General features: G+C 39.6%; 2 protein-coding genes across 11 annotated transcripts in view; one reads left to right on the forward strand and one right to left on the reverse strand.

Moving 5' to 3' along the window:
- Positions 1–989: 989 nt before the first annotated feature.
- On the reverse strand, positions 990–19,033 carry ZKSCAN8 (zinc finger with KRAB and SCAN domains 8). Of its 2 annotated transcripts, none has more exons than XM_015135783.3 (6): positions 18,887–19,033; positions 11,885–12,390; positions 11,075–11,216; positions 8,530–8,621; positions 8,084–8,207; positions 990–7,402 (listed from the first exon to the last, which is right to left on the reverse strand). In XM_015135783.3, the coding sequence occupies exons 2-6, from the start codon at positions 12,299–12,301 to the stop codon at positions 6,441–6,443; spliced, it is 1,737 nt and encodes a 578-aa protein (XP_014991269.1). In that variant the 5' UTR covers positions 12,302–12,390; positions 18,887–19,033; the 3' UTR covers positions 990–6,440. The 2 variants fall into 2 exon arrangements, with proteins under 2 accessions (XP_014991269.1, XP_014991267.1); XM_015135781.3 differs by having other exon boundaries at positions 11,885–12,393.
- A 750-nt stretch (positions 19,034–19,783) lies between these two features.
- Positions 19,784–24,331, forward strand: part of LOC702796 (uncharacterized) — a 30,661-nt gene continuing 26,113 nt past the window's right edge. For all 9 annotated transcript variants that reach the window (XR_013416770.1, XR_013416769.1, XR_013416768.1 and 6 more), the window contains exon 1: positions 19,784–24,126. Coding sequence is in view for 5 of the 9 variants with exons in the window: in XM_078000794.1 (XP_077856920.1) it covers positions 23,783–24,126 (344 nt within the window). In the remaining 4 variants the exon portion in view is untranslated. The remainder of the gene's footprint in view (positions 24,127–24,331) is intronic.

The raw sequence follows: 24,331 nt of genomic DNA on the forward strand, positions 1-24,331 counted from the left end.
GTTTCCTTGGTGTGCTGGTAATTCCTGCCTAGTGGCTGTCCAAGGGACTGAGGGTCGTACGTTGACCTCAAGGATAAATCTTTGATGTTATAGCCCCTCTGCTAAAGAGACAGCCCCCAGCATTTTACCGTTGATGCTATAATGAATCAAGATGTGGAAGACTAAAACTAGTACTTCTGTAACACTTGTATGCTGAAACACTTGGCATAGAGATGATGGCAGGTCTGATGCTGAAAGCAACCTTAAAACATCATCAATAACTTTATTGTTTCTCAATACCCTGACATATGTTGCTGTGAATGCCAAACACTAAGTCTTCTTTTTCTTTTGTAGTCTTAACCACCACAAAATATGCACACACTTAGGATTCTCTTAAAGCTTGGAATAGCTACTTTTTCTAATTATATTGCCAGTACTTCATATCTCTTTCTCCTATTTACCTTAAATATATCAAGTCTCGCAACCTCAGCATTAAGGATTTTGGGCCAGATAATTCTTTGTGGGGTGGGGGCAGGGGCAGGGGCAGGGGCAGGGCAATGTGGGGGGTGGGGTTGTCCTGTGCAAACATGATGCTTAGCAGCATCCCCAGCCTCTACCTACTAGATGGCCAGTAACATCCCAGCTGCCCACCAATGGTATGACCAAAAATGTCCCCAAACATTGCCAAATTTCTCCCAAAGAGAATCACTAATCTCATATACCAAAGCCTATTCTCAAGCACTTTTGGAATTATAACCTTAACACAATAGTCTTAGTGCTTATTTTCTTTCTTGACCAATAAGGCTGGCCAAATGGAAAGCTTCAGCTTTTTACACATAATTTCCTAAAGTTGAATTTTTTTGGCCTTACTCAGGTAGAGGCAGATCCTGACATACTATACTAGCATATGAAAATAGGTCTGTACATTTTTGAGCACCCAAAGTGGTAAGACACATTCTTGAAAACAGCTTAAAAATTTCTGTAGATAACACCACAAATAATCCACACAATACTTCAACAAGCATTTATTAAACGCCTACTATGTGCTCAGCACTATACTAGGCACTTGGGGGTGCAGAGATACAAATGTAAAAGTTATTATTCCTGCCCCCAAGGAGCTTACAATTTAATTTTGGAAATAAATACAAATATGAAACTATAACACAGAGTGCTAGAAAATAATTACAAAGCAACATATAAGTACATGGACCACAGTATAAACTCAAAAGATAAGTGCTGAGGCAGCACAGAATGAGGGAGGTCACCACATAAGGTGATGTCAATCAGGGAGAGCTAACTCAGAAGATATAAAGATAAGCTTTGAAGGGAGTGATGAACATGAGCTGGGACCAAAGAGTAATCTAAGCAAAAAGAATAGCATGAGAAAGGCACAGAGGCAAGAGCTTGTAAGACATCAGTAGAAGGCTGTAGGAAGTTTGAATCTGTTGAATCAAGGTGAATATGCTAGAGTAATGAAGGCTGATGAATATTAAGCATAGAGGTAATGGAGAATTTGGAACACCACTGCTCCACAGGAATTATCTACTGGGTGTTACTTAGTGAAAATGAAATTTTACAATAGAGATATTGTAAAAAACAGGTGTTTGAGGAGGATTGCCTTGGAAAAATTATCTACTGGGTGTTACTTAGTGAAAATGAAAATTTTACAATACAGATATTGTAAAAATGGAGTTTGAAGAGGACCACCTTGGAAACTTTATACAAGATGGGGATCCTGGGAGCAAGGAAATTGGAAAAAAAAGAATTACAGTAACCTGGGCCTCAGATCTACAAGAAAGGCTATAATGGGATGTGAGAAATGGGAGATCAAGCCTCAAGGAGAAAACTGATTAAAAACTAGACTGACAGCAAGTTTTTGGACATGGAGAATGGAGAGCAGAAAAAGATAACTCCAAGGCTGGGGTAAAAATATGAAAGGTGGTGACACTTTTCAGGGCAAAGGAATTAGGCAATGAGGCCTGTTTAAAAAGAAAACAGGAGTTGGCGATATATGGTGATGAATCCTGTTTTCAAATATCAAGTTGTACAGGTACCTGTGGAAAATTCCAAAAGTCACAAACTGACCCACAGGGTGGGAAAAATGAAGTCATTCGAATACAAATAGTAGGTATAAACAATCAAAATGGATAAAGAGGAGTACAGAAAATAAAGTGAATAAAAGATAGACAGGGAGATTATTCTCAGCGGAGAAGAGAAGGGGGAGTGGGTGGAAAGATCAGTCAAAAAAAGAAAGCCAGATATTAGAGAAAAAGGTTCCCACAAGCCAAAGGAGGGAGAATTCAACAATATAAAATATAAATTAGATCAAAAAGGACATTTAAAAAAAAAAAAAAAAAGGCCTTACTATTTGTCCACTGGTGAGTCTACGAACATTTCACTGCAATGCTAAGTATGAAAGCCAGCAAGAAGAAGTTTTAAGAACAGATTAAAGAAAAAGGGGGGGTTGAAAAGCGGAAGACATGTTTGAAAAACCATGAACAACAGAGTAGAAATAGAATGGTAGTTAGAAATGGGCAATGAGGTTGAAAGCATTTCACGTTTTATGCTGCAGATGAACTTACTATTGTTATCCTAACTGACCATCTGCCTGGCCTGGTACATGGATATTTCATTTCCCTCCACAATTCTACTTTCCCTTTGGCAGTTTAGAGAAAAATTATATTTGAATTTATTATTGCTTTATCCTCCCAGTTACTCTGTTAAATATGTTTTGTTTGCACAATTTAGTTTTATGGTACTACAAAGCATCAGCACTTAAAAATGATATAACTATAACCCCAAAGGGCATTTTCAACCAATTTACCAGTAATTCTAATGTATTTGCACTCTACTGCATATTCTCTTCCCCAGTACCTCTCATGACAAGGGCTACATATTTTTAAACAGCTGACTAGATTACCATGTACATTATACACAGCATAGCACAGTAGTCAGAAGCACAGGCTCTAGTCTAGAATCAAACTGTGTGGGTCAGAATCAGTTTTATCACATACTGGCTGTGTGATATTGGTCAACTCACTCAACTCTCTAAGCCTCCGTTTCCTCATCTATAAAATGGGGGATAAAATAATACCTACTGATATGGTTTGGCTGTGTCCCCATTCAAATCTCATCTTGCATTGTAGCTCCCACAATTCCCATGTGTCGTGGGTGGGACCAAGTGGGAGATAATTGAATCATGGGGGCAGAACTTTCCTGTGCTGTTCTTGTGATAGTAAGTCTCATGAGATCACACTGTTTTATAATGAGGAGTTCCCCTGCACAAGTTCTCTCTTTGCCTGCTGCCATCTATGTATAAGACATGATTTGCTCCTCCTTGCCTTCCACCATGAGTGTGAGGCATCCCCAGCCATGCAACTGTGAGTCCATTAAACCTCTTTCCTTTATAAATTACCCAGTCTCAGGTATGTCTCTTTATTAGCAGCATGAGAACAGACTAATACACTTATTATGAGCCTGAGAAAGGCATAACAGGGTTGGGCACACAGTAAGTGCTCAATAAATGTCGGTTATTATTATCTGGAGACTCAGAACCAACAGTAAAGTTAACTGCTCTGTTTGGGAATCAACCACCATATTCTAGCACTGCACCTTGCTCCACGGAGAAAATCTTTGAAACCTAACATGCCTCTCCCAGGGCTATGTTGGATGGCATTAGAGTTATGAAAGAACCACCTTATCATGTCAGTTCCTAAAATGAGAAGCTTAGGATGGGAGGAAAAAGTAGTGATGAATAGTTCATTTCAGGTAACATAAAGATAGAATCTATAGGATAAAGGAGCTTAATGAATGCCATTCACAGTTAAGAGCTCAAAATAACACACAGCCTGGTCAATAATATTCTATGCTAAGAGTGTGAACTTGAGACAAAGAATGATTTATAATGATGTCCTCAAAGAATCCACAGCCTTTTTCTATTGTCTTATACCGTTTGGCTAATTCTATATATGTGCTGTATCAGCTTTGATAATTCTTTTAAGACACAGTCTTTTCTCACACCGAATATAGCACTAATTTTTCTAGTCATTATTTTCTCCGAATTTATGCCAGATGCTTAGTGATTCTGAGATTTAAGTAATCTGGCTACACATTACTCTGAATACTGACACATAAAGAGACTTTAGCTAGTACATATGTACACATTTCAATATGTTGCTCTGGTCTATGGCCATACCACCCTGAATGCACCCAATCTTGTTACTATGTTGCTTTGCTAAAAGGGCTTTTTATTGGAATAGAAGAGAAGCGTTCTTCTAAAGTATACGGCAGGTGTGTGTGTGTATACATACACATGTGTACACACACATGTATTTTCCCTCTGACAATGCACCTATCATATGTAATACCTGCATACAAGGTAGTACTGGCCCCAGGAAGAATCAGTATCTTACAGAGGGTAAGGCACAACTGAAACAGAGAGCGAAGATCTAGATATGACCAGATTTAGTTGTTTCTGGTTTCTTAAAATTTCAAATACAAAGAAATTAGGAATGGTAACTTATAAATCAAAAAAAGAAACAAGAGAAGGGAGAATAAAATAAAGGATAATGAAAAGGACTGTTGGAAACCAATTTGACAAGTGATGGGTGCCTTCATTCACCAATAGCTCAATGAAATTGATGTAGATAATTCTGATGTTGTTAGTAGTCAAAGTGGGCCATAGGGAGGCAGAGAAGGAATGTTATAGGGAAAGAATTTATGATCCAAAAGGTGGTCCTCTATGAGATAAGATTTTGATTGCTATTTTTGACCCATCAATCATAAAATAATATGATTAAGTGTTATTTCTTTTCAAGATAGTCACAGGGTGAAATTATGAAGCTTTCATCAGAACCTATTTTTTTTTTCTGAATAGGCTTAATGTAATCAATTTTAAGTTTGAAGGTTAATTTTGGAAAGCCCAAAATTAACTCCAACTCTGGTAAATAAGTGGCTACTCAAATGGTAAAACTAAAGTGTAAGAGTAATAGAGGGTTTTCTCATATGGGTTATTAAATGGGAATTCTAAGAATGTTCCAAATATTTGGAAGAATACAGTAGTACTATTGGAATAACAGTACTTGGGAATAACAAGTGACAACCCACATTGGATGCGTAAGTTCTGGCATGTTACTTTAAACCAGTCTCATTACTTTATATAGTATTCCTTGGTATAATGAAAGCCTCAAAGATGAAATATAGTGCCTGGTGATACCGAGTTTAATAGTACATCTCTGTTGGTAGATTACAGACATGGATTACAGATCAAGTGCACCAGAGTTCAAAAGAATGAAAAACTGTGAGGTAAGATATTAGATTACCACTGTGGATATTAAAGTCATATAAACTAATGGCAAGAAACAGATGGAGAATAACGAGTGAGGTGCTAAGGCCATCTAAAGAGGTGGGTGCAAGGTAGTGATAGGAGTGACAGACCATCTAGTCAGGGAATTTGCACAGGCTGATAAGAACCTGAGAAAGCAGTACTGTAATGGGCCAAAAAGGATGAGTATACATTCTTTGTAAGGTTTTTATCTTCCTAAAGCATCTTTGTCTCCTTCTCCTACCTGATGCCATAACTAGCATAGTGCAAACTATTTGTACCACAGTGTACAGTGGGGAGGTAGAAGGAGAGTCAGAAGTCAGCAAAATGTATAACTATCCAAGATCAAGAGCAGCTGGGCTGAGTCTCCACTCACCTCTTTCTCTGTATTACTCCCATAACCATCACTATATGTGTCCACTTCCTTTGCTGATACAGGTACTGGGACTGGGGGTGGTGAAGGATATATATAGATGCTTAATGACTCAATGGAGTCAGTGAAGGTGATACATGAAGAAAAATGCTGGAGTGCTGTTAAAAATATAGCATTCTGAGTTTGTATGGGAATACAAATTTCCACTGACTAGAAGGAATATTAGAATAAAAAAATGCACACTTAAGCATAAATACATTAAGTGTCTATAAAATTTTCCTAGAAAGCTACATACAAATATAAGTTTCACACAGAAGCTACTTGTGACTCTAAAGCAGCTTCTTAGATCAGATTAGGAATACAAGGGCACCTTCAAGGGAATAAATGGGAGAGCGGGATCACAGGAGATAGGAAGAAGCAGAGGAACTAGGAGTAGCAGCCTCTCTCAAATCTATAGCTACTCACCTAAAAGACAAACTTAAGCGCCTCAAGCCACGACAAGCAACTTGCTCTAATGCTATTTTAAATTTCTAAAGGATACATTTGTCAGGAGCTCCATCAGATACTTTCAAAGACAGTCAAGCTAATCAAACCCCAAGGCACTGGGCCCAAATTACTGAAGAGCTATCCTAATTTTGCCACCACTATAGATTCTGACACTAAAGTTGTGATGACCTTTCTGCCTTTTAGTACACTGAAAGACCTCTCACTGATGTGTGGTTTCTCTAATGCTGAATAATGCTCAAATTGTAACTGAAGTTGTTCCTAAACGCCTATGGATTCAGATTTTTCACCACTGTGGATTCTCTGATGTCGAATGAGACTCGACCTCTGAATAAAGGCTTTCCCACACTCATTACATTGGTAGGGCTTCTCCCCTGTGTGAATTCTCAGGTGTTGAATGAGACCAGTGTTCCCATTGAAAGCTTTCCCACATTCTTTACATTTATAGGGTCTTTCTCCAGTGTGGATTCTCTGATGTTCAATAAGGCCTGACTTCTGACTGAAGGCCCTCCCACACTCATTGCATTTGTAGGGTTTCTCCCCAGTGTGGCTCCTCTGATGACCAATAAGATGTGAGCTCCGCCTGAAGGTTTTCCCACACTCATCACACTCATAGGGCTTCTCCCCCGTGTGGATTCTCTGATGTCCAATGAGGTGTGAGCTATGACTGAAAGCTTTCCCACACTCATTACATTCATAGGGTCTCTCCCCACTGTGGATTCTCTGGTGCAGAATAAGGCCCGCACTCTGACTGAAAGCCTTCCCACACTGATTGCACTGATATGGCTTCTCCCCAGTGTGGATTCTCTGGTGCAGAATCAGGCCTGTGTTCTGACTGAAGGCTTTACCACACTCCTTACAGTGATAGCGTTTTACTTTGTTGTGGATATCCTGATGTGAAAGAAGGGCTGACCTGTAACTGAAGGCTTTACCACACACATTACACTGATAGGGTTTCTCCCCAGTGTGGATTCTCCAGTGGCGAACAAGGCCTGAGCTCTGAGCAAAGCTTTTCCCACATTCATCACATTTATGTCGTCTCTCTTGTGTGGGATTTCCCCGCTGCCTCTCTAATCTGCCCAGAAGGTCTCGGGCTTCTCCATGCTCAAGACCCCTGATAATATCCCCGTTGCATTTTGCAGCTGTCTCTCCATGTGGTTGGATTCCAGTAGATATTACCTGTTTTGATGCTAATTCCCTGTTCTCATTCCTGGTCTCACCACCTGAATAAAAATGCAATAAATAAACATTAAGCCAATGTCACATCCTATTCTTTATGGTAGGAGAAAGGAACTGAAGATAGGGGAAAAGGAAAGTACACATGAACAGCTATAAGTAAACACAAAACTTCTGTCTCCAAAACAGCTTCTTAATAGTGACCTTGCTTAATATGAGCTAGTCAACTGGGAAAGAGGTACCATTAAAAAAAAAAAAGGTAACTGGAAGGGGAACTAAAGTCAGGAAAGGATCAACTGAGGTAAGATGAAAGCTGGGGAGTGAGAGGAATATGAAACTACTAAAAAAACTAATGAGCAGGACAGAAATGGGAAAACACCCCAAACAGTCATCAAAAGGGAGGAGATACAATTAATTTATGTGAGAAAAATCTATGTAGGAATCCCATGACAACTTGGAGAAGAAATGTATGAACTCAGACAGCACCTGTGAGATGTCAATTTCCAACTGGCAAACACGCCAGTACCCTAGTACAAAATATAAGGAAGTTCTGGACAGGAGAACAGAAGTTTCATGTAAGATTTCAAGAAGTCTAAACATTATATCCCTCCGTTGGATCCTGAGCTTAAACTCAACTATGTCTTTCAGAAAGGCTGTAGCTACTATACACATAAACAACAAACAAACAAAAAATCTAAAATGACAATAATAACCACAGTTCTCCTTACCCAGGGAGAACACGTTTCTGAAATTTTCTGGCCTGTTATCTCTACTCAGATCCTTCTGTGATGGATCAAGAAGCCACTCCTCTCGAATAAGGGACACGGCCATGTCTTCAATCTTCTCCAAAGTCTGAAACAAAACAAGATACCCATTTGGGGACTGTGATTCTTCCACAGCTCAAACCTAGAGCTTGGGAGATCCACCAGTATTGGGAGAAGATTACAACTTGGAAATGTACTATGTAAAGGGATATGAATAGCCAGGAAGAAGAGGAAAATGCATGAGATCAATTGGGGGAAATTTAGGATCGATCTGCCCCTAGGCAAAAGAATTTTTGGGACAAGTTTTTGGGTAGGTACTGCTACAAACTAGACAGTCTAGATATAGGGCAGATGCCACAAACACTGACAAGCACAGCTATGGGGTTTCAGTGAGAAGGAGCACAACTCACCTGGAACCCTGCTGTGAGAAGTGTAGCTGTCATTTCCTGGTCTCCAGAACTTCCTTTCTGGGAAGGAGTAGGACTCTGGGAAGTAGACATGGCTGAGAGGAGAAAGGAGCTATGAATGAGACCAGTCCTGTCCTGTGGTTGTGGGAGTTGGCAGTCACCAATTCCAAATTATTTGTATTTCAGCAGATATACATGTATGCCAAAGATTTTGCACATGAAGTGCTGATATCTTGGATTCTGGGCCCATATCTATGGTTGCCCCACAAAACATATGCACCTCAATGTCCCTGAAGTCAGACTGAAGTTACATTCAAAAATAGAAAGTATACTGGTTTCCTAACAGGAATCACTTTTCAATTTCTTCTCTACCATCAAAACTACTTCTATCTTTGTGCTTGTACACAGTATTTCCTTAGGTCCTGTTCTCTTGGCAAACCAAGTATCAGAATCAATCAATCTCTATTAATTCATTATCTTTCTGAAATGTCTACTATGGCTTCCAGTATTTGCTTTCTATAGATATCAAACAACTTACTATTAAAATATAGATTACTGTATCTCAGGCAACAAGCTTTAGGACTTTAGACAAGAATTATTAAGAGTGTTTTAATGCCTCTTTAGAAATATTAAAAAGTCATATTTATAAACTAAATCGCATAAATGAAAAAATATGAAATGCAGGGGAAGATGAGATTGGAACATCTCATTCTGCAATAAAGTAAAAAAAATACTCAAAAAACGATGGGAAAATGTCAAGAGGATACAAGAGCCAGACTGAAGGGGCCTTCTGTGGCCAAATCTGAAATGATTTAGCAAAATAAAGACAGTGGCCGAGCACAGTGGCTCATGCCTGTAATCCCAGCACTTTGGGAGGCTGAAGTGGGCAGATCGCTTGAGGCTAGGAATTCAAGACCAGCCTGGCCAATATAGTGAAACCTCGTCTCTACAAAAATTAGCCAGGCATGGTGGCATGTGCCTGTAATCCCAGCTACTGGGGAGGCTGAGGCATAAGAATCGCTGGAACCCGGGAGGCAGAGGGTCCAGTGAGCTGAGATCACTGTGATCACAGTGAGCCACTGCACTCCATCCTGGATGACAGTGAGACTCTGTCTCAAAGACAAAACAAAAACAAAATAAAGACAGTAACAGAATATTTATGGAATAAATAGGAATTTATGAGTCCATATTGACAAAGAAAAAATAATAAAATTGGGACAAGGGAACACTCTCCTTTACAATAAAGAAATGTAGAAGAAATGACAGAGTTAGAAAACCACTACTTCATAACTATTTCAGTAATCACTAAGTTAAGAAGCACCAATGAACACTAAAACTAGTGTTTTAACAGGAAAAGTTTAATGAGGACTAAGATATTTAAATACACTCAAGAGTATCTTCCACAAATTATTTATTACTTATTAGTTACAAATTACTTATTAGTTACAAAGGGAAAAATAGTAACTATACAAGAATAACTTTAACCAAGTCATCAAAGATAACACCACCAATAATAGGACAAATTCCTGTTGTACCCTTAAGAAGGAGTACAACATCTCTTGTTAAGATTTAGGTCCTGTATCCTTGGCAGGGTGAGGTGTTCCTGCCAAGTATATATGACCTCGATGTAAACATGATCAAACATCATGCAAATCCAAATTGCAGCCATTCTACAAAATAACACACCTGTACTGTTCAAGAAAAAGAAAGGTTGAGGAACTGTTCCAAATTAAAGGAGACTAAAAAGCCATGACAACCGCAAAGTGTGAATCCGGACTAGACTCTGAACCAGAAAGGACATAATTGGGGCAACTGGTAAAATATGAACTGTGGCCTAGGTTGGTATTGTAGCAATACTACATTTCTTAATTGTGATAAATTTAGGAATGTATTTATTTAAGTTACCTAAGAAATGCTCTTGTCTGAGGAAATACATACTGAGTATTTCCAAATGAAGTGGCATGACACTATCAGCATAACCCCAAAAACACCTGTGTTGTAAATGTACTGGGGTAACAGAAATACGCAACTACATAAAAAATAGCCAAATTATTTAATTTGTCCATGAGTTTACCACTAGAATGAATAATCTATATTTAAAGCCTAAACATTTAAACACAGACATTGGGACTGGTCTGTAAACAGGATTTTAGTTCCTGGGTCTTCAGGAACGAGATAGGTATCCCAAATGGACTTTTTTTTTTTTTTTTTTTTTGAGATGGAGTGTCGCTCTGTTGCCCAGGCTGGAATGCAGTGGCGTGATCTTGGCTCACTGCAAGCTCTGCCTCCCGGGTTCATGCCATTCTCTTGCCTCAGCCTCCTGAGTAGCTGAGACTACAGGTGCCCGCTAATTTTTTGTATTTTTTTTTTTTAATAGAGATGGGGTTTCACCACGTTAGCCAGGATGGTCTCGATCTCCTGACCTCGTGATCCGCCCACCTCGGCCTCCCAAAATGCTGGGATTACAGGCGTGAGCCACCACACCGGCCCCAAATGGACTTTTATTTCTACTTCCCCTCCTTATTATCAATGAAATCTGGCTACTCACCTCTCTCTTGTGACCCTTGGGGCACTGGAGATTTATGCTGGGTTGCTTCAGATTGGAGCTGAGTATTTGGAGGCTCTGGTGCAGATTCCGAATGTACTACCTCCTCCCAGAGTACCCTATGTCCATGTACACGAGCTGAGACCTGGAAACAACAGTTGGATAATAAGAAATTCCTTTGCGAAATGTAATGAACAATGAAAAAGGACCAAGAACACATCTATAGGGATACATACTTGGGGAAGGAAGCAGCAGACTCTCCCTTACTCCTTAGGGACAGTAAGGAACACCAATATGTAGATGAGCACAGAAAGAAAGGCATCATTTTTGCTTAGTACTAAAGGAAAAGATTTCTGCGGATGCCTTCCCTGCTACACAGAACACCAATATTTTGTGCTCCTAAGGCAGAAGAAGGAGGAAAATAACAAACTTAAAGCAGTGCTATGCAGCAGAAAAATCTTTTAATAAGGAACTAGAAAGCCTGATTTCTGGTCTCAAATTTACCTTTAATTATTTGGGTGTCCCTGAAAAAGTAACTTAAGCTTCCTATGCATTAAGTTCCCATCTGGCAAATAAGAACAACACAGTTGTAGGGACATTATGACAAAAAAAAAAAAAAAAAAAAGGATTTATATCCTTTACAAACATAAAAAGAACTCTACAAGTACGAGTCATAACTACACTAAAACTATTTTCATCCTTATCCAACAGAAACTGATGCTAAGCATCTGCTCTCCCACTGTGATGCCTATGTCCCTCTACCAAGCTTCCAGGACTCCCACAGTCACAGCATGCACACCTCCTTCTACTTACTGGTCGTCCTAGTATATCAATCTGCCTTTCCAAATCCTCTAATAGGGTCACCACCTCCTCTCCGTTCTCTAGCTGATGTTCCTTAACCAGAGTCTGGAGCTCCTCAGGTAGGATGGTCAAGAACTGCTCCAGCACCAGCAGCTCCAGGATCTGCTCCTTGGTGTTCAAATCTGGCCTCAGCCACTGATGGCAAAGTGCCCGTAGTTGGATCAGAGCTTCTCGGGGTCCTAGTGTCTCCTGGTAGCATAACTGCCTGAAGCGCAGGCGGAACAGTTCTTGGCCAGGAGGATTATTCTCATGCAGACTAGATTCCTGGTCCCAACCATGATCCTCCTCTACCTTGACGATTACAAGATCCTCTTCAGGAGTCTGGTCTGGTGGGGATGGGGCTGACGGCTTTCTTGATTCTTCAGCCATTAGAGCCTGAAAAGTTCAGTAGGTTCGTTTCCACTATCTTCTTTATCTTCTTAAGAGAAGACTCTTCTGAGGGCCTCTTTCTAAGGGTACTTCTTCATGAAGAAAATATGATAGTGTTAAGGCAAGTCAAAAGTCACTGTAACTTACTATGGTATCTTAACAAGTTCCTTATCATGACATGGACTTCACGGTTCAGCCAACTAAATGATCCTCCCCACTGTTCCAGAAATAACTTCTTACTTCCCTAACTTTCTGCCATGCCAGTCACGCCAAACCCATCCATAGAAAAACCCCTTCCTTCTGCTTTCATCACCATGTTTGGGGATGTGGAACATGGCTAAGCAAAGTTAGGAAACTATGTAGACTGGGTCTAGTTGAAATTCTGTGTTCAATCTCAGCTAGCCTTCAGGGCTGCTCATTTAACCCCTTTTAGCCTTTGTTACACCAGCTGTACTAACCTGGTTCTACACACTTCAGCTCTCAACCTTTCCCTTACTTGTAACAGATGAGACTAATTTCCATATAATCTAATTCAAGGTATTGTCAAAAACTTTCCTAACACTTTGCTCTTCTCCACCCAACATTCCTTATCCTACCTGTGCTCCCCATCTTTCCTCCTATCTCAAGGTTAATTTCCTCTACTATGGATGTGACCTCCAACTCAAAAACTCTCTATGGAGCACTCCAAGGAACCAGGATGCCCTATTGACACCTACAATCCAAAAGTCTACTCCTACACTCAAAAGGCTACATACCATATGATTTTATTGATGTGAGATTCTGGAGTGGGAATCTCACATAAAATCATATAGTATGTAGCCTTTTGAGTCTGGCATCTTTTACATAGCATAATACATTTGTTTTTAATCAATGATGCATCAGCAGTTTGTTCCTTACGTGGACGAATGTTTAAATGTTTATCCACTTCCCAGTTGAGCAATATCTGAGTTGTTTTGTTATCACTGAATAAAGCCACTATGAACATCTGCATGAGTTCTGATGTGAGTGTAGTTTTCATTTTATTTGGGCAAATATTCAGAGGTAAACTTGCTGTGTCATAAAACACATATATGTATAACTTTATAAGAAACTGCGAAACTGTTTTCCAAAGCACTTTGCATTCCACTACCTGTATATGAGAGCTGCAGTTGCTCACCAATTTGACCAGCACTTGATATTGTTTTTGTTTTTAATTTTAGATATTCTAATAGGTGTATGTGTGGTGGCAACTCATTATGGTTTTAACATCTCGTATGATTTTAGTATGCATTTCTCTACCAATAATGTTGAGCATCTTTTTCTATGCTTACTTAACATCTGTATATCTTCTTTAGTGAAGTATTTGTTCAAAACTTTTACCTATTTTTTAATTTAGTTATTTTAAAATTAGGTTTTAAGCGTTCCTTATATACTCTGGACACAAGTCCTTTATGAGATATGTAATTTGCAAGTATTCACTCTTTTTCATTCTTTTCACAAGGTCTTTTGAAGAAAAAAAGTTCATTTTTTTTTTAGTGACTGTGCTTTTTGTGTCATATCTAAGAAATCTTTGCTTAATCCAAGGTCACAAATATTTTCTCCTTTTTTTTACTAAAAGTTTTATAATTTTAGGTTTCACATTTAGGCCTATGATCCATTTTGAGTTAATTTTTGTATAAAATTTGAGGTATGGATGGAGGTTCATTTTAAGGATTCTCCTTTACGTACTCAACTGTCTTTGTGTATTTGTCAAATATCAGCTCACTATATGTATGTATATATAAGGGTCTATTTCTGGAATCTCTATTTTGTTATTTGACCATCTATTCTTTCACCAATACAGAATAGTCTTGATTGTGTGACTTTTAAAATCTTGAAACCAAGTAGGTGTGAGTCTTGCAACTTTGTTGTTCATTTTCAAAATTATTTTCACTTTTCTAGATCTGTTGTCATTTGATACACATTTTAGAATCAGTGTATTAATTTCTACAAAAATTCTTGAATTGGATTTGTACTGAATCCATAGCTCACTTTAGGGACAATTGATATCTCAACAATACTGAGTTTTCCATTCCATGAATACAATATGTCACTCTGTTGAAGTCTTCTTTGACTTCTTTCATCAGTACTGACACTACCTTCTTAAAGGACAAGATAAAATACTGTTGCCTTTAAAATCCTTTCCTGGTGTCTCCAATTCTAAATTATTTTCCTCTCATTCTATACCTCTGTTATTTAAATGTGTATTGTTTTAATGTGACTTTCCCCATAACTGTATATTTATTAGTTCTAAAGGAATTCTGACTTCGTAACTGAATTGTATTTTCCCCAGAGGCAAAGGTCCATATCTTTATCTTATTGATAGACTCGAAGAACATTAGCTGTATTTACAATAGCAAACACAGAACATGTTTATATTTCTTGTAAGAGTGAGGTTTAAAAACAAGACCTGACGTCCAAAAAAAGTTCAATTTCATGATCTTATTTCTTTGTGAAATATGTCTATGGTTTCCATCTTTGGTATAGACATCATCTTTTGCCTAGAATTGCAATGGTAACTTTGGTTATGCTTTTTTCCCATTCGTGTTCTACAGTATTGCCTACCGTGGGTTGAAATGTGTCCCCCAAAAAGATATGTTGATTTCCTAACCTCTAGTACCTGTTGATGTGACCTTATTTGGAAACAGGGGCTTTGCAGATGTAATCAAGTTAAGATGAAGTTATACTGGAATGGAAGCCAATACAACTGGCACACTTTTAAAAGGAGAAAAGACACAGAGAGACTCTCAGAAAGGAGAAGGTCATGTGAAGACACAGACACACAGATGAATGACAGCTAAGTGACTACAAAAGCAGAGATGGAGTTATACAGCGCAAGCCAAAGCTTGTCAATGACAAGAAGCTAGAAGAGCATGGCTCTGGCGACACCCTGATTTTGGACATCTAGCCTCCCTAACTATGAGACAGTAAGTGTCTATTGTATTAAACTACCAGGTTTATGATACTTTTTTTTTTTTTTACAGTAGCCCTATACTGCCAGAGAGATTTTTTAAAAATATGTAGTATGACTCACTTTCTGAAAATATTTCAATAGGAACCAAATTATTTAGCATGGTATGCAAGGCCCTTTATGAATGTAAACCTGGCTGGCTTTATCTACTTTAAACTCACATAAAGCCTTTTTGGGCTGTGGCTTTCTCATACTTCCATTCTACTACAGAGTTCTTTACTCTAGCTCAGTGGTTCAAAACTGATGGCAATATTGTCCTTACCCCCATCCCAGGGACCTTTGGTAATATCTGTAAATATTTTTGTTGTCACAACTTGGGGGGAAGGGGTGCTACTATTATCTCATACATAGAGGCCAGGGATCCTACAACGCTCAACACAGCCCCCACCACAAAGAATTATTTGGCCCAAAGTGTCAACGCCAAGGTTGATAAATCTTGGTCTAGCTAAAACCATTCAACTTTTTGTTTTTTTTTTTTTGAGACAGAGTCTCACTCTGTCGCCCAGCCTGGAGTGCAGTGGCACAATCTCGGCTCGCTGCAAGCTCTGCCTCCCGCGTTCACGCCATTCTCCTGCCTCAGCCTCCCAAGTAGTTGGGACTACAGGCTCCTGCCACCATGCCTGGATAATTTTTTTGTATTTTTAGTAGAGATGGGGTTTCACCGTGTTAGCCAGGATGGTCTTGATCTCCTGACCTCGTGATCCGCCCACCTCAGCCTCCCAAAGTGCTGGGATTACAGGTGTGAGCCACTGTGCCCGGCCTAAAACCATTCAACTCTTAACTATAATTTATATATTAATTATAGATAAATTTTATAGATAAATTATAAATTTATCTATAAAATTATAGATAAATTATAGAGAACTTTTTCATGAGTTCTTCTCTGTCATCCCCTTGCCATTTGTCATTCCTACCAAAGCATTTTTTACATGGTCCAAATTTAGGACTTATCACATTGTGAGAATGGGTCATAGCCTTACTGCAAATGTTCATTGACAGAGGTGATCATTATCTTTGTATTTCAGGAAACACTGTAGAGAATGAAGAAGAATGTAAGTAAAGGTAGCATACCCAAAACCAGTTGTCATAAGATGCTAACATCAAGATAAAACCAGAGACCTATAGTCCACAAAGAAGAGACAGGTACTTAGGAAAAAAATCAGATTACTGTACATATAGTTCCCCATACGGATCATCAAGGCAGCGCTTATCTTTCTAGTTTTTGGAGTTGCGGCGGGGGGTGGGGGTGGGGGTTGGTTTATAGACTCTTCAACCTAAAGAAAACACAGAACTTCTTTCCAGCAAAATGTCCACAGATACAAAATTGTACATTCAATTTTAGCAGGGTTCACAGACTCAAAGGCCATCTAAGAATGACAGAAAGGTTAAAAACAAACAAACAAACAAATCCTCCATAGAGAGTATGTACAGAAAAGGAAGCGAATTTGAAAATTATTTTTAAAGTTAGACAAGGCCAGGAACAACAGGGTGGAGAGTAAACTACAGATTAGAAGAACCAAGGAGCAAAAGATATGGTTAAATATATCAATTAACATCAGGGGTATAGTTCACTGATTACGATTTTACAGGAAAGTGGAGGAATTTGCTAGAATAGTGAGATTTGGGGGAAGAGAGAATTTGAGGAAGATGCTGAGATTTTTTTGAGAAAGGGTAATCAATTTGGTTTGAACAAATTACCTATTTGTTTTTGTTTGAATAAATTATCTATAATTTTAAGATAATTTATTTTAAAATGATCTTAGCTCATTTTAAAATAATTTAATTTTTCAAATCAAAACAAACTTAAATTTTCTTAAAATAGCTTCTTGTGGTTTAATGTTAAAAAACTTAAAGGTCATTACATGGGACATAAATTCTAACTGTTTAGAATGTGATGTTATATAGTGATAGTCTTACCATGTTTTCTTGTAAATTTCCTTAAAGCCGAAGTTCATTTTTAACTACTGAACAACTGGCCATCTATTACTGAACAATCCTCATCCATAATGGTTATAAAATATTTATTATTATTATCATTATTATTATTTAGGGACAGGGTCTCACTATGTTGCTCAGGCTTGAGTGCAGTGTCTATTCACAGATGCAATCCCACTTCTTACCAGTACAGGAGGCTATAAAATATTTTAATGTGAAGTGTGCAGCATTCAAGAACTTTATATTGTTGATGTGGTATTAAAAAGTCTCAATAGTAATACTGATGAAAACCAGCTAATTACCAGGTTTGTTCATTTTTTATACCAAATCGGCCAACAGCTCTTGCCCATTGCCCATCTTGATTATTCTATTTAGTGGCTAATTTTCCATATTTTTAAGTCTCTTCCCTCTCTAATCAGCTAGTTTTTGAGAATTACAACCTATAAATAACTGAGTGCAAAATTACTCTACTATGTACTTTCCTCTCAGTTTTGTGCGTACATGTCTGTATTAAGTTGGTGAGCACTGTGTGGATACAGACTGATTTTTACAGTCTCCTTAAATAACACCTAGTCAAGTTTACATGAGTTTAATATGCCATCTTTAAAGCTTCCTCTGAATTTTAAATGCTGTAATCCTGTGAGATACTGAAGGCACAACTCAATTTTAACAGCATTATTTTTTCAATAGTTGTAGAAGGAATGTATTCTTCCTTCAGACTAAGTCTAATTTGAGAAATGTTTGGGAACTGAAAACAAAACAAAAAAGACATTTTCCAGGATTTAAAATCCAAGAAAAAGTAGGTGAAGCGAATACTATGCTTTGTTATCTCAAATTGCATTAGCTGAAAGTTTTAATTAACATCACATTTTACATTTAACCACAACAGAAATTCAAAACATGTATGTATTTGCTAAAACAATGACTGTTCGTAAATATACTCAACGGAACTAACAAACACCAGAAATATGTTTTTAAAGGTGGTGGTGGCAGTCAAAGTAGCCTGACAAAAATTATTCATGACTAACCAGAGTTTTGGAAATGGGGACCTCCCAGAGTTCCTCGTTGGCTAACTTCAGTTTGCTTTAACGAATGAAATAGGCATTCTGATAACGCTGAATTCTGAATTACCTTGAAATTAAAACAAAACAAAACAAACTTTCGTACAATTATCTAGTCAACACACCACCAGTTTCTGAAAACACTAAAGAAAGCAGAGTAACAGCAAAAATGGGTATGCATGGAAAACTGGGGCTTCCAAAAGCAAAATATGTCTTTTTTTAAAAACTGAGAATTTTGTTGTGACCGAAACGCAAAATAGCGCTATCTGAAAACAATTCAGACTCTGGAAATAATTGGATAAAAAATAACATGGGGGGGGTCAGTTCCCCATTTTAAGATAAACACGATCGACTACAAAATCATACCACAAAACGATTATCTATGAAGAAAGCTTCATAAAAGGTTCCCTCGCAAAAAGTTCGAGGGCAATGCGTGGGGACGTACTCTGCCTGTACCAGCAACTAAGGCGTCGGAATCGGTCCGCGGCGACGACCACCGCACAGGCCCCTCTGCGGACCCCTCACGCCAGTCCTCAGCTGCGGCCTGGACCAGCCACAAAGCACCCACTTTTCTCCGACCCAGAGCCCGACCGTACTCACTGTGAGTTGCAGAGGCGCCCCGGCGGGGGGAAGGTACGCTGCAACGGATAAACACACCCGGAGAAAGGTCGGGAAGTAAAGGAGATGAAAACTGTACTCCAACCAGGGCCCTCCGGCCACTAACTTCCAAATCTGCGGAGGCACAACACCGTCCAGCACGCATCTTGCCCCAAAGGCACTTCCGGAAGCTCTCTAGGAGTCCTGGAGGTCTAAAAGCTCTATGGTCTGCCGACTGCGGGTACAGGAGTACCACGCCCCTCACCTGCTGTGTGCTGTGCCTCGGGTTCGTCTGCGTGCCTCAGGCTTCCCCGTCGCTGGGGCAGTGAACGTGCTGGGGAATAACGGACCTTGGTGTCCCCTCTGCCTTGTGTGCTCGTGCAGCTCCGCGCGTTCGCTGACAATAGTAACGGCCCCCTGGGGGTAGATATCCGACGTAGGGAGGCTAGAGCTGTGTAAGGAGGCTAGGAAAGTGTTGGAGGAGGGAGCACTTCATGGTTCCTTAGGATTCCAACTGGACTCGCGTTTGGCCCCGTTACATACCCTGTACTTTACTGTTCATAAATATATTCATAAATATATCCAATCCTCCCACATAGAGTACAAACTTCATGAGAAATTCCTGCTAATCACAGTTCATAGTTTTGTGAAATCCCTATGGCATGGCACTTAGGAATCGCATACTTTATTAAGTATTCAAAAAATCGTAATTAAATATATATTATTTTTGGATCTTTACATATTTCCCACTCTTTCCTATGTTAATGAATTTCAATTGCTTACAACATCTGCTTTGCTGCTTAGCTGTTTTAATGCTAAACCTATGATGTAAGCTTGGGGAGTAAACCCTAGTTTTAATACCACAAAATTTGGGGAACAAATCTATGTTCATTCTTTTTTTGCTAGTCTTTTTTTTTTTGAGACGGGGCGCTATTGCAGAGTGTATTGGTGTGATCATAGCTCACGGCAGCCTCAACCTTCTGGGCTCAAGCAATCGTCCCACCTAAGTCCCCCAAGTAGCTGGGACTACAGGTGTGCACCAACCTCAGCTTTAAAAAATTTTTTCTTGTAGAAACGGGGTGGGGGTGGGGGGGTCTCAGTATGTTGCCCAGGCTGGTTTCGAACTCCTGGGCTCAAGTGATCCTCCTGCCTCAGTCTCCCAAAGTCCTGGGATTACAGGCATGAGCCACCGCCCTGGCCCTATGTAATGAACAGACCTGTTGCATTACAGCTTTTTAACTTTTGAGACTAATAGGATTTCAGGGGTGGAGGTTGTGGCAAGAGTTAATTTTTGTTGTTTAGGTCTCATGTATTTATTTCCTTCAGCGCCTTTCCCAACCACCTATTTATTGAGTTCTCAGGGCTCCTCCAATTTTCACCTTAATTTCCCTCTTTATCTGCTCCTGCTGGTAGCTACCACCACCGTTTCTATCCCTTCCCAATTACTAACTCCCCAAATTTTGTGTACTGACAAAGTTGTTTTGATTTAAGGGTTTTGTCATCTAATTATCACATGAAAACAAGTAAATAATAGTAAACACTAGGAAGCTACAGTGCTTCTGGACTCCTTCAAAGCACTTATTTTTGCTTTTTATTTCACAGCTGTTGCTTTCCACCTGGGATGGTAACTGGAAGTAACTGGTGACAGATTAGAACTCTACTTTGTTTCTTTTTTTACGTTTAAAAAATAACTTTTTTGGCTGAGCAAGGTGGCTCATGACTGTAATCCCAGCACTTTGGGAAGCTGCGGGAGGATCACCTGAGCTCAGGAGTTTGAGACCAGCCTGGCCAACATGGCAAAACCCCATCTTGGCAAAAAATACAAAAATTAGCCGGGCATGGTGGTGGGCTCCTGTAGTCACAGCTACTCCAGAGGCTGGGGCAGGAGAATCACATGAGCCTGTGAGGCAGAGGCTGCAGTGAGCTGAGATCCTGCCATTGCACTCCAGCCTGATCAGTGGAGCAAGACCCTGTCTCATCTTAAATAAACAAACAAATAATTTTTAAGTCTGAAGTTGTGCACATAGGTAGTTGTACAAATTCAATGTGCACACAACTATGACTGCACATACTATGTATAAAATTGTGTACACATAGGAAGTAAAATAGCATCATGCTATAGGCAGTTTTCTCAAACTGGACACACAGACACCGATTATAACAGATAAAATTGATAAATTTGACTTCAAAATTTTAAATTTAAATTCTCATCAGAATTTAAATCTTCTCAAAAAAAGCACCATTAAGAAAGTGAAGAAAAAGCTATACACTGGAAAATATTTGTAATACATCTATCTGACAAAGAACTATCCAGAATATATAAAGAACTCTCACAATTAAATGAATAAGATAATTCAACACAAATAGGCAAAATATTTGAACACTTTGTTTACAAAAGATAAAAGAATGGCCAGTATGCACACTAAAAAGTAATAATTATTCATCAGGGAAATGCAAAGTTAAAACCACAATGAATTACCACCACATATCCATTAGAATGGTTGATAATATCACCAATTTCTAAGTTATCCAGGTTTGAGAGGCTTCCTTAGCTTACTCAATGAAATATGGAGATAAAGGAGAAATTATCAGCACCAGATTTCTCCTTTGAAATGTTACTTTTCTCCATTAATGTAACCACCATCCTCAGTTCTAATTAATTCATACCTATGTGACTGCAACAGACTTGAGATAGTCTTCCTAACTATCCAAGACGTGGTCCTTAAATATCATTATCATTCTTCCAATCACTAACCCTGAGTGGTTCCTTATCTCTAAGTAAAATTTAAACTTCTCTGTTTGCCTTTTATTTTTTGTATTTTTAAAAATAAATGAAACATGATATATCAAATTATTAAAAGCTGGTATCTCTACCCTCAAATGGTATTTACCTAGAATGTTGGGGGATAATTCTTTAATGGTCTCTCAAATTACTCCTAGTCTTATGGTAGATTTTTCTTTCAGGTTAGCTTTTCAAGGATATTTGTATCTCCTTTTAGAGCACAGTTGTTTCCTGACCAGGATAAAGATAATGGCTCATTCTGGGGCAAGGCTAAGCAAAGGATGGGCTTCCTAAGCTTGGCATTCCTCTGTTAGGTTGCAAACCCACTGTTCCATCCTAGCAGAGGAATGCCAAGCTTAGGCCACTCTGTGGGCTTTGGGAACATAAGCTTTGGGAACAAGGGAATATAAAGCTTATGTTGCCTGTGTTATTAAGTAATAAAGTCTTATGTCTCTGACGCAGGAGTCCAGTGTCTTCTGTTAGTATCCATAAAACTGTGGCAAGTTAAATTGTTAGCTTGCAAAGTAGGGTAAAAGTTTCACAATTTTCGACATGGGGTAATCACTGTTAAGTCTGGAGTGCATCCTTTTCCTGTACAAATACCCCACAAATTATATCTATATACACAAAATTTTTCAACAAAAATGGAATATATATTGTTCTGACACTCCTTTTGTCACTGATCATTTATCATTTTAACGGTTGAAAGGTATTCCTCAATAGCATATGTCATATGTAATTCTTCCCCGTTGATAGACATTGATAAACAAGTGTTTTCCTTTTTTTATACCACTAGCATCCAGTCTGCCTTTTATTGCCTTCCAGAATGACCTTCTCCCTATCCCATACCCCTGGTCACAATTCCCCTGTACCCCCAAGTCAAAGGACTTATCTCATTGCTCACTACTCAATCTAAACACTCGTCTATTATTCTAATAACCCCCTCTCAAGACTTTATTATTCGATTTTGCACTGATCACATTCTGTCTTATATTACTTGCTATTGTTACATTTGCTGTCAATAGATTAAAGCTTCCATAGTTGAGGTGTCGGTTCTGAGATCTCCCTCCCAGTTCTAGTAAGTGGTAGCCCTTGAAATATGCAGATGTGCCATACATTTCTGACAGGAAAAGTGGTTTGCCTTTTTTTGTCAAGTAGCTAATCAATCTGATTCATCCTCTTCCTTCAATTCTAGTCTTATTCAATAATTCCTTCTCCTTAGGTAGGTCCTCATTCACCCAAGTACTTATCAAGCACCCACCATGTGACAGACGACAAGTGAGGAGAAAGTGCTGGGATGAGCACCTCTGTCATCCATCCATCTTTTGTATCCTTCTTGGTCTTTCCTTTACCCAAGTCCTGTACTTCACTCTTCTTCACCCGTGCTTCAGAAAAGCGGAAGTTGGTTAATTAATTCCATTTGTCTGACTTGGATGAGAGTTGACAGCAGACAAGGGGAAAGGCAGGGAAATGCCCTTAGACTGTTCTTACATGCACTCTCACACTTAATAGTCAAAGCCACCCTATGAAATAGGCACTACGTTATTAGCCTGACTTACATAAACGAGTAAACAGAGGCTTGAAGAAGTTAAAAAATAAATTGCCCTAAGTCCTCACTGGAGAGTGGTGGAGTCAGAATTTGAATCCAGGTTTAAAGAATTCCAGTGCCGGCACTCTGCACCTATTTCGCTCTAGACACTCATTTCCCCTAAGGATCAGAGAAACTCAAAATAGGCCCCTTGTCGTCTCCGTAAGTCCGCAAGGTCCTGCCAGTTCCCAGTGAGCAGGGCACCGGCAAATACAGTCTGCGACCGCGAGACGTAAAGGGAGGAATGCTCCTCGGCGCCCCTCCCCAGTCTATCCTAAAGTCAAGAACGTCCGAGCCCGCCTTTCTCCGGGGGCGGGCTGCACTAAAACAGTAAAATCCCCCATTCCCCATCAGCGGTCGACTGGGGGCTCTCCCGAAGCGGCAGCTCTATAGGACCACTCTTCTACCCCAAGATCGCTCGGCTTCGGCCCCCTCGGTGCCAGGGTTTGCGGGACCCCACGCTCAAAGTCTCAGGCTGGGGTCGACAACTGCAGAGAGGGTCGGGATAGGAAATTGCGGGTAGCGGCAGATGCGGGTCCCCAGGCATCCCGGAGGTTCCCACAGGTCTGCAGTGGGCCTACTTTGCGAAAAGGGCCCAGCTGCGGCGAGCCTCGTTCAAATCAGATGCCAGACAGTGTTTCTTCGGATCCATCCAAATAGGTCCCTAATTTCTCCTTGTGGGAGCCCTGGGCCTCCTTCCAGGCCGGAACCCAAGTGTTTAGGCGGCTGGGAAAGACCGGCCCCCTTTTTCAGGTCTCTCGCGACCTCTAGCCACTTCCGGTTGCTAACGGTTCCCAAGCAGCCCACGAAAACGCTACGTGAGCTGGGCCCTGGGCCAGAGGCAGAAAACGGACGGAAGAAAAGGTCTGGCCGGTGAGTGTCAGAGTGAGAGCGAGGTTGGGTGGTGTTCTCTGCCGGTGGATACGCTCGACCGTCCGGTTTGGGATTGGGGTTAAGTATTAGGGAGCGGTTCAAAATTATGCTAATTGTTAAGATTACGAGTATTATTTAAAAATACACACAACAGCAACAATACAATGAGTCCATGAAGATCAAATGTCAGTTAACTGATTTAAGC

The sequence above is a fragment of the Macaca mulatta genome, chromosome 4, assembly GCF_049350105.2.
Source record: "Macaca mulatta isolate MMU2019108-1 chromosome 4, T2T-MMU8v2.0, whole genome shotgun sequence".
Classification (NCBI taxonomy): Eukaryota; Metazoa; Chordata; class Mammalia; order Primates; family Cercopithecidae; genus Macaca; species Macaca mulatta.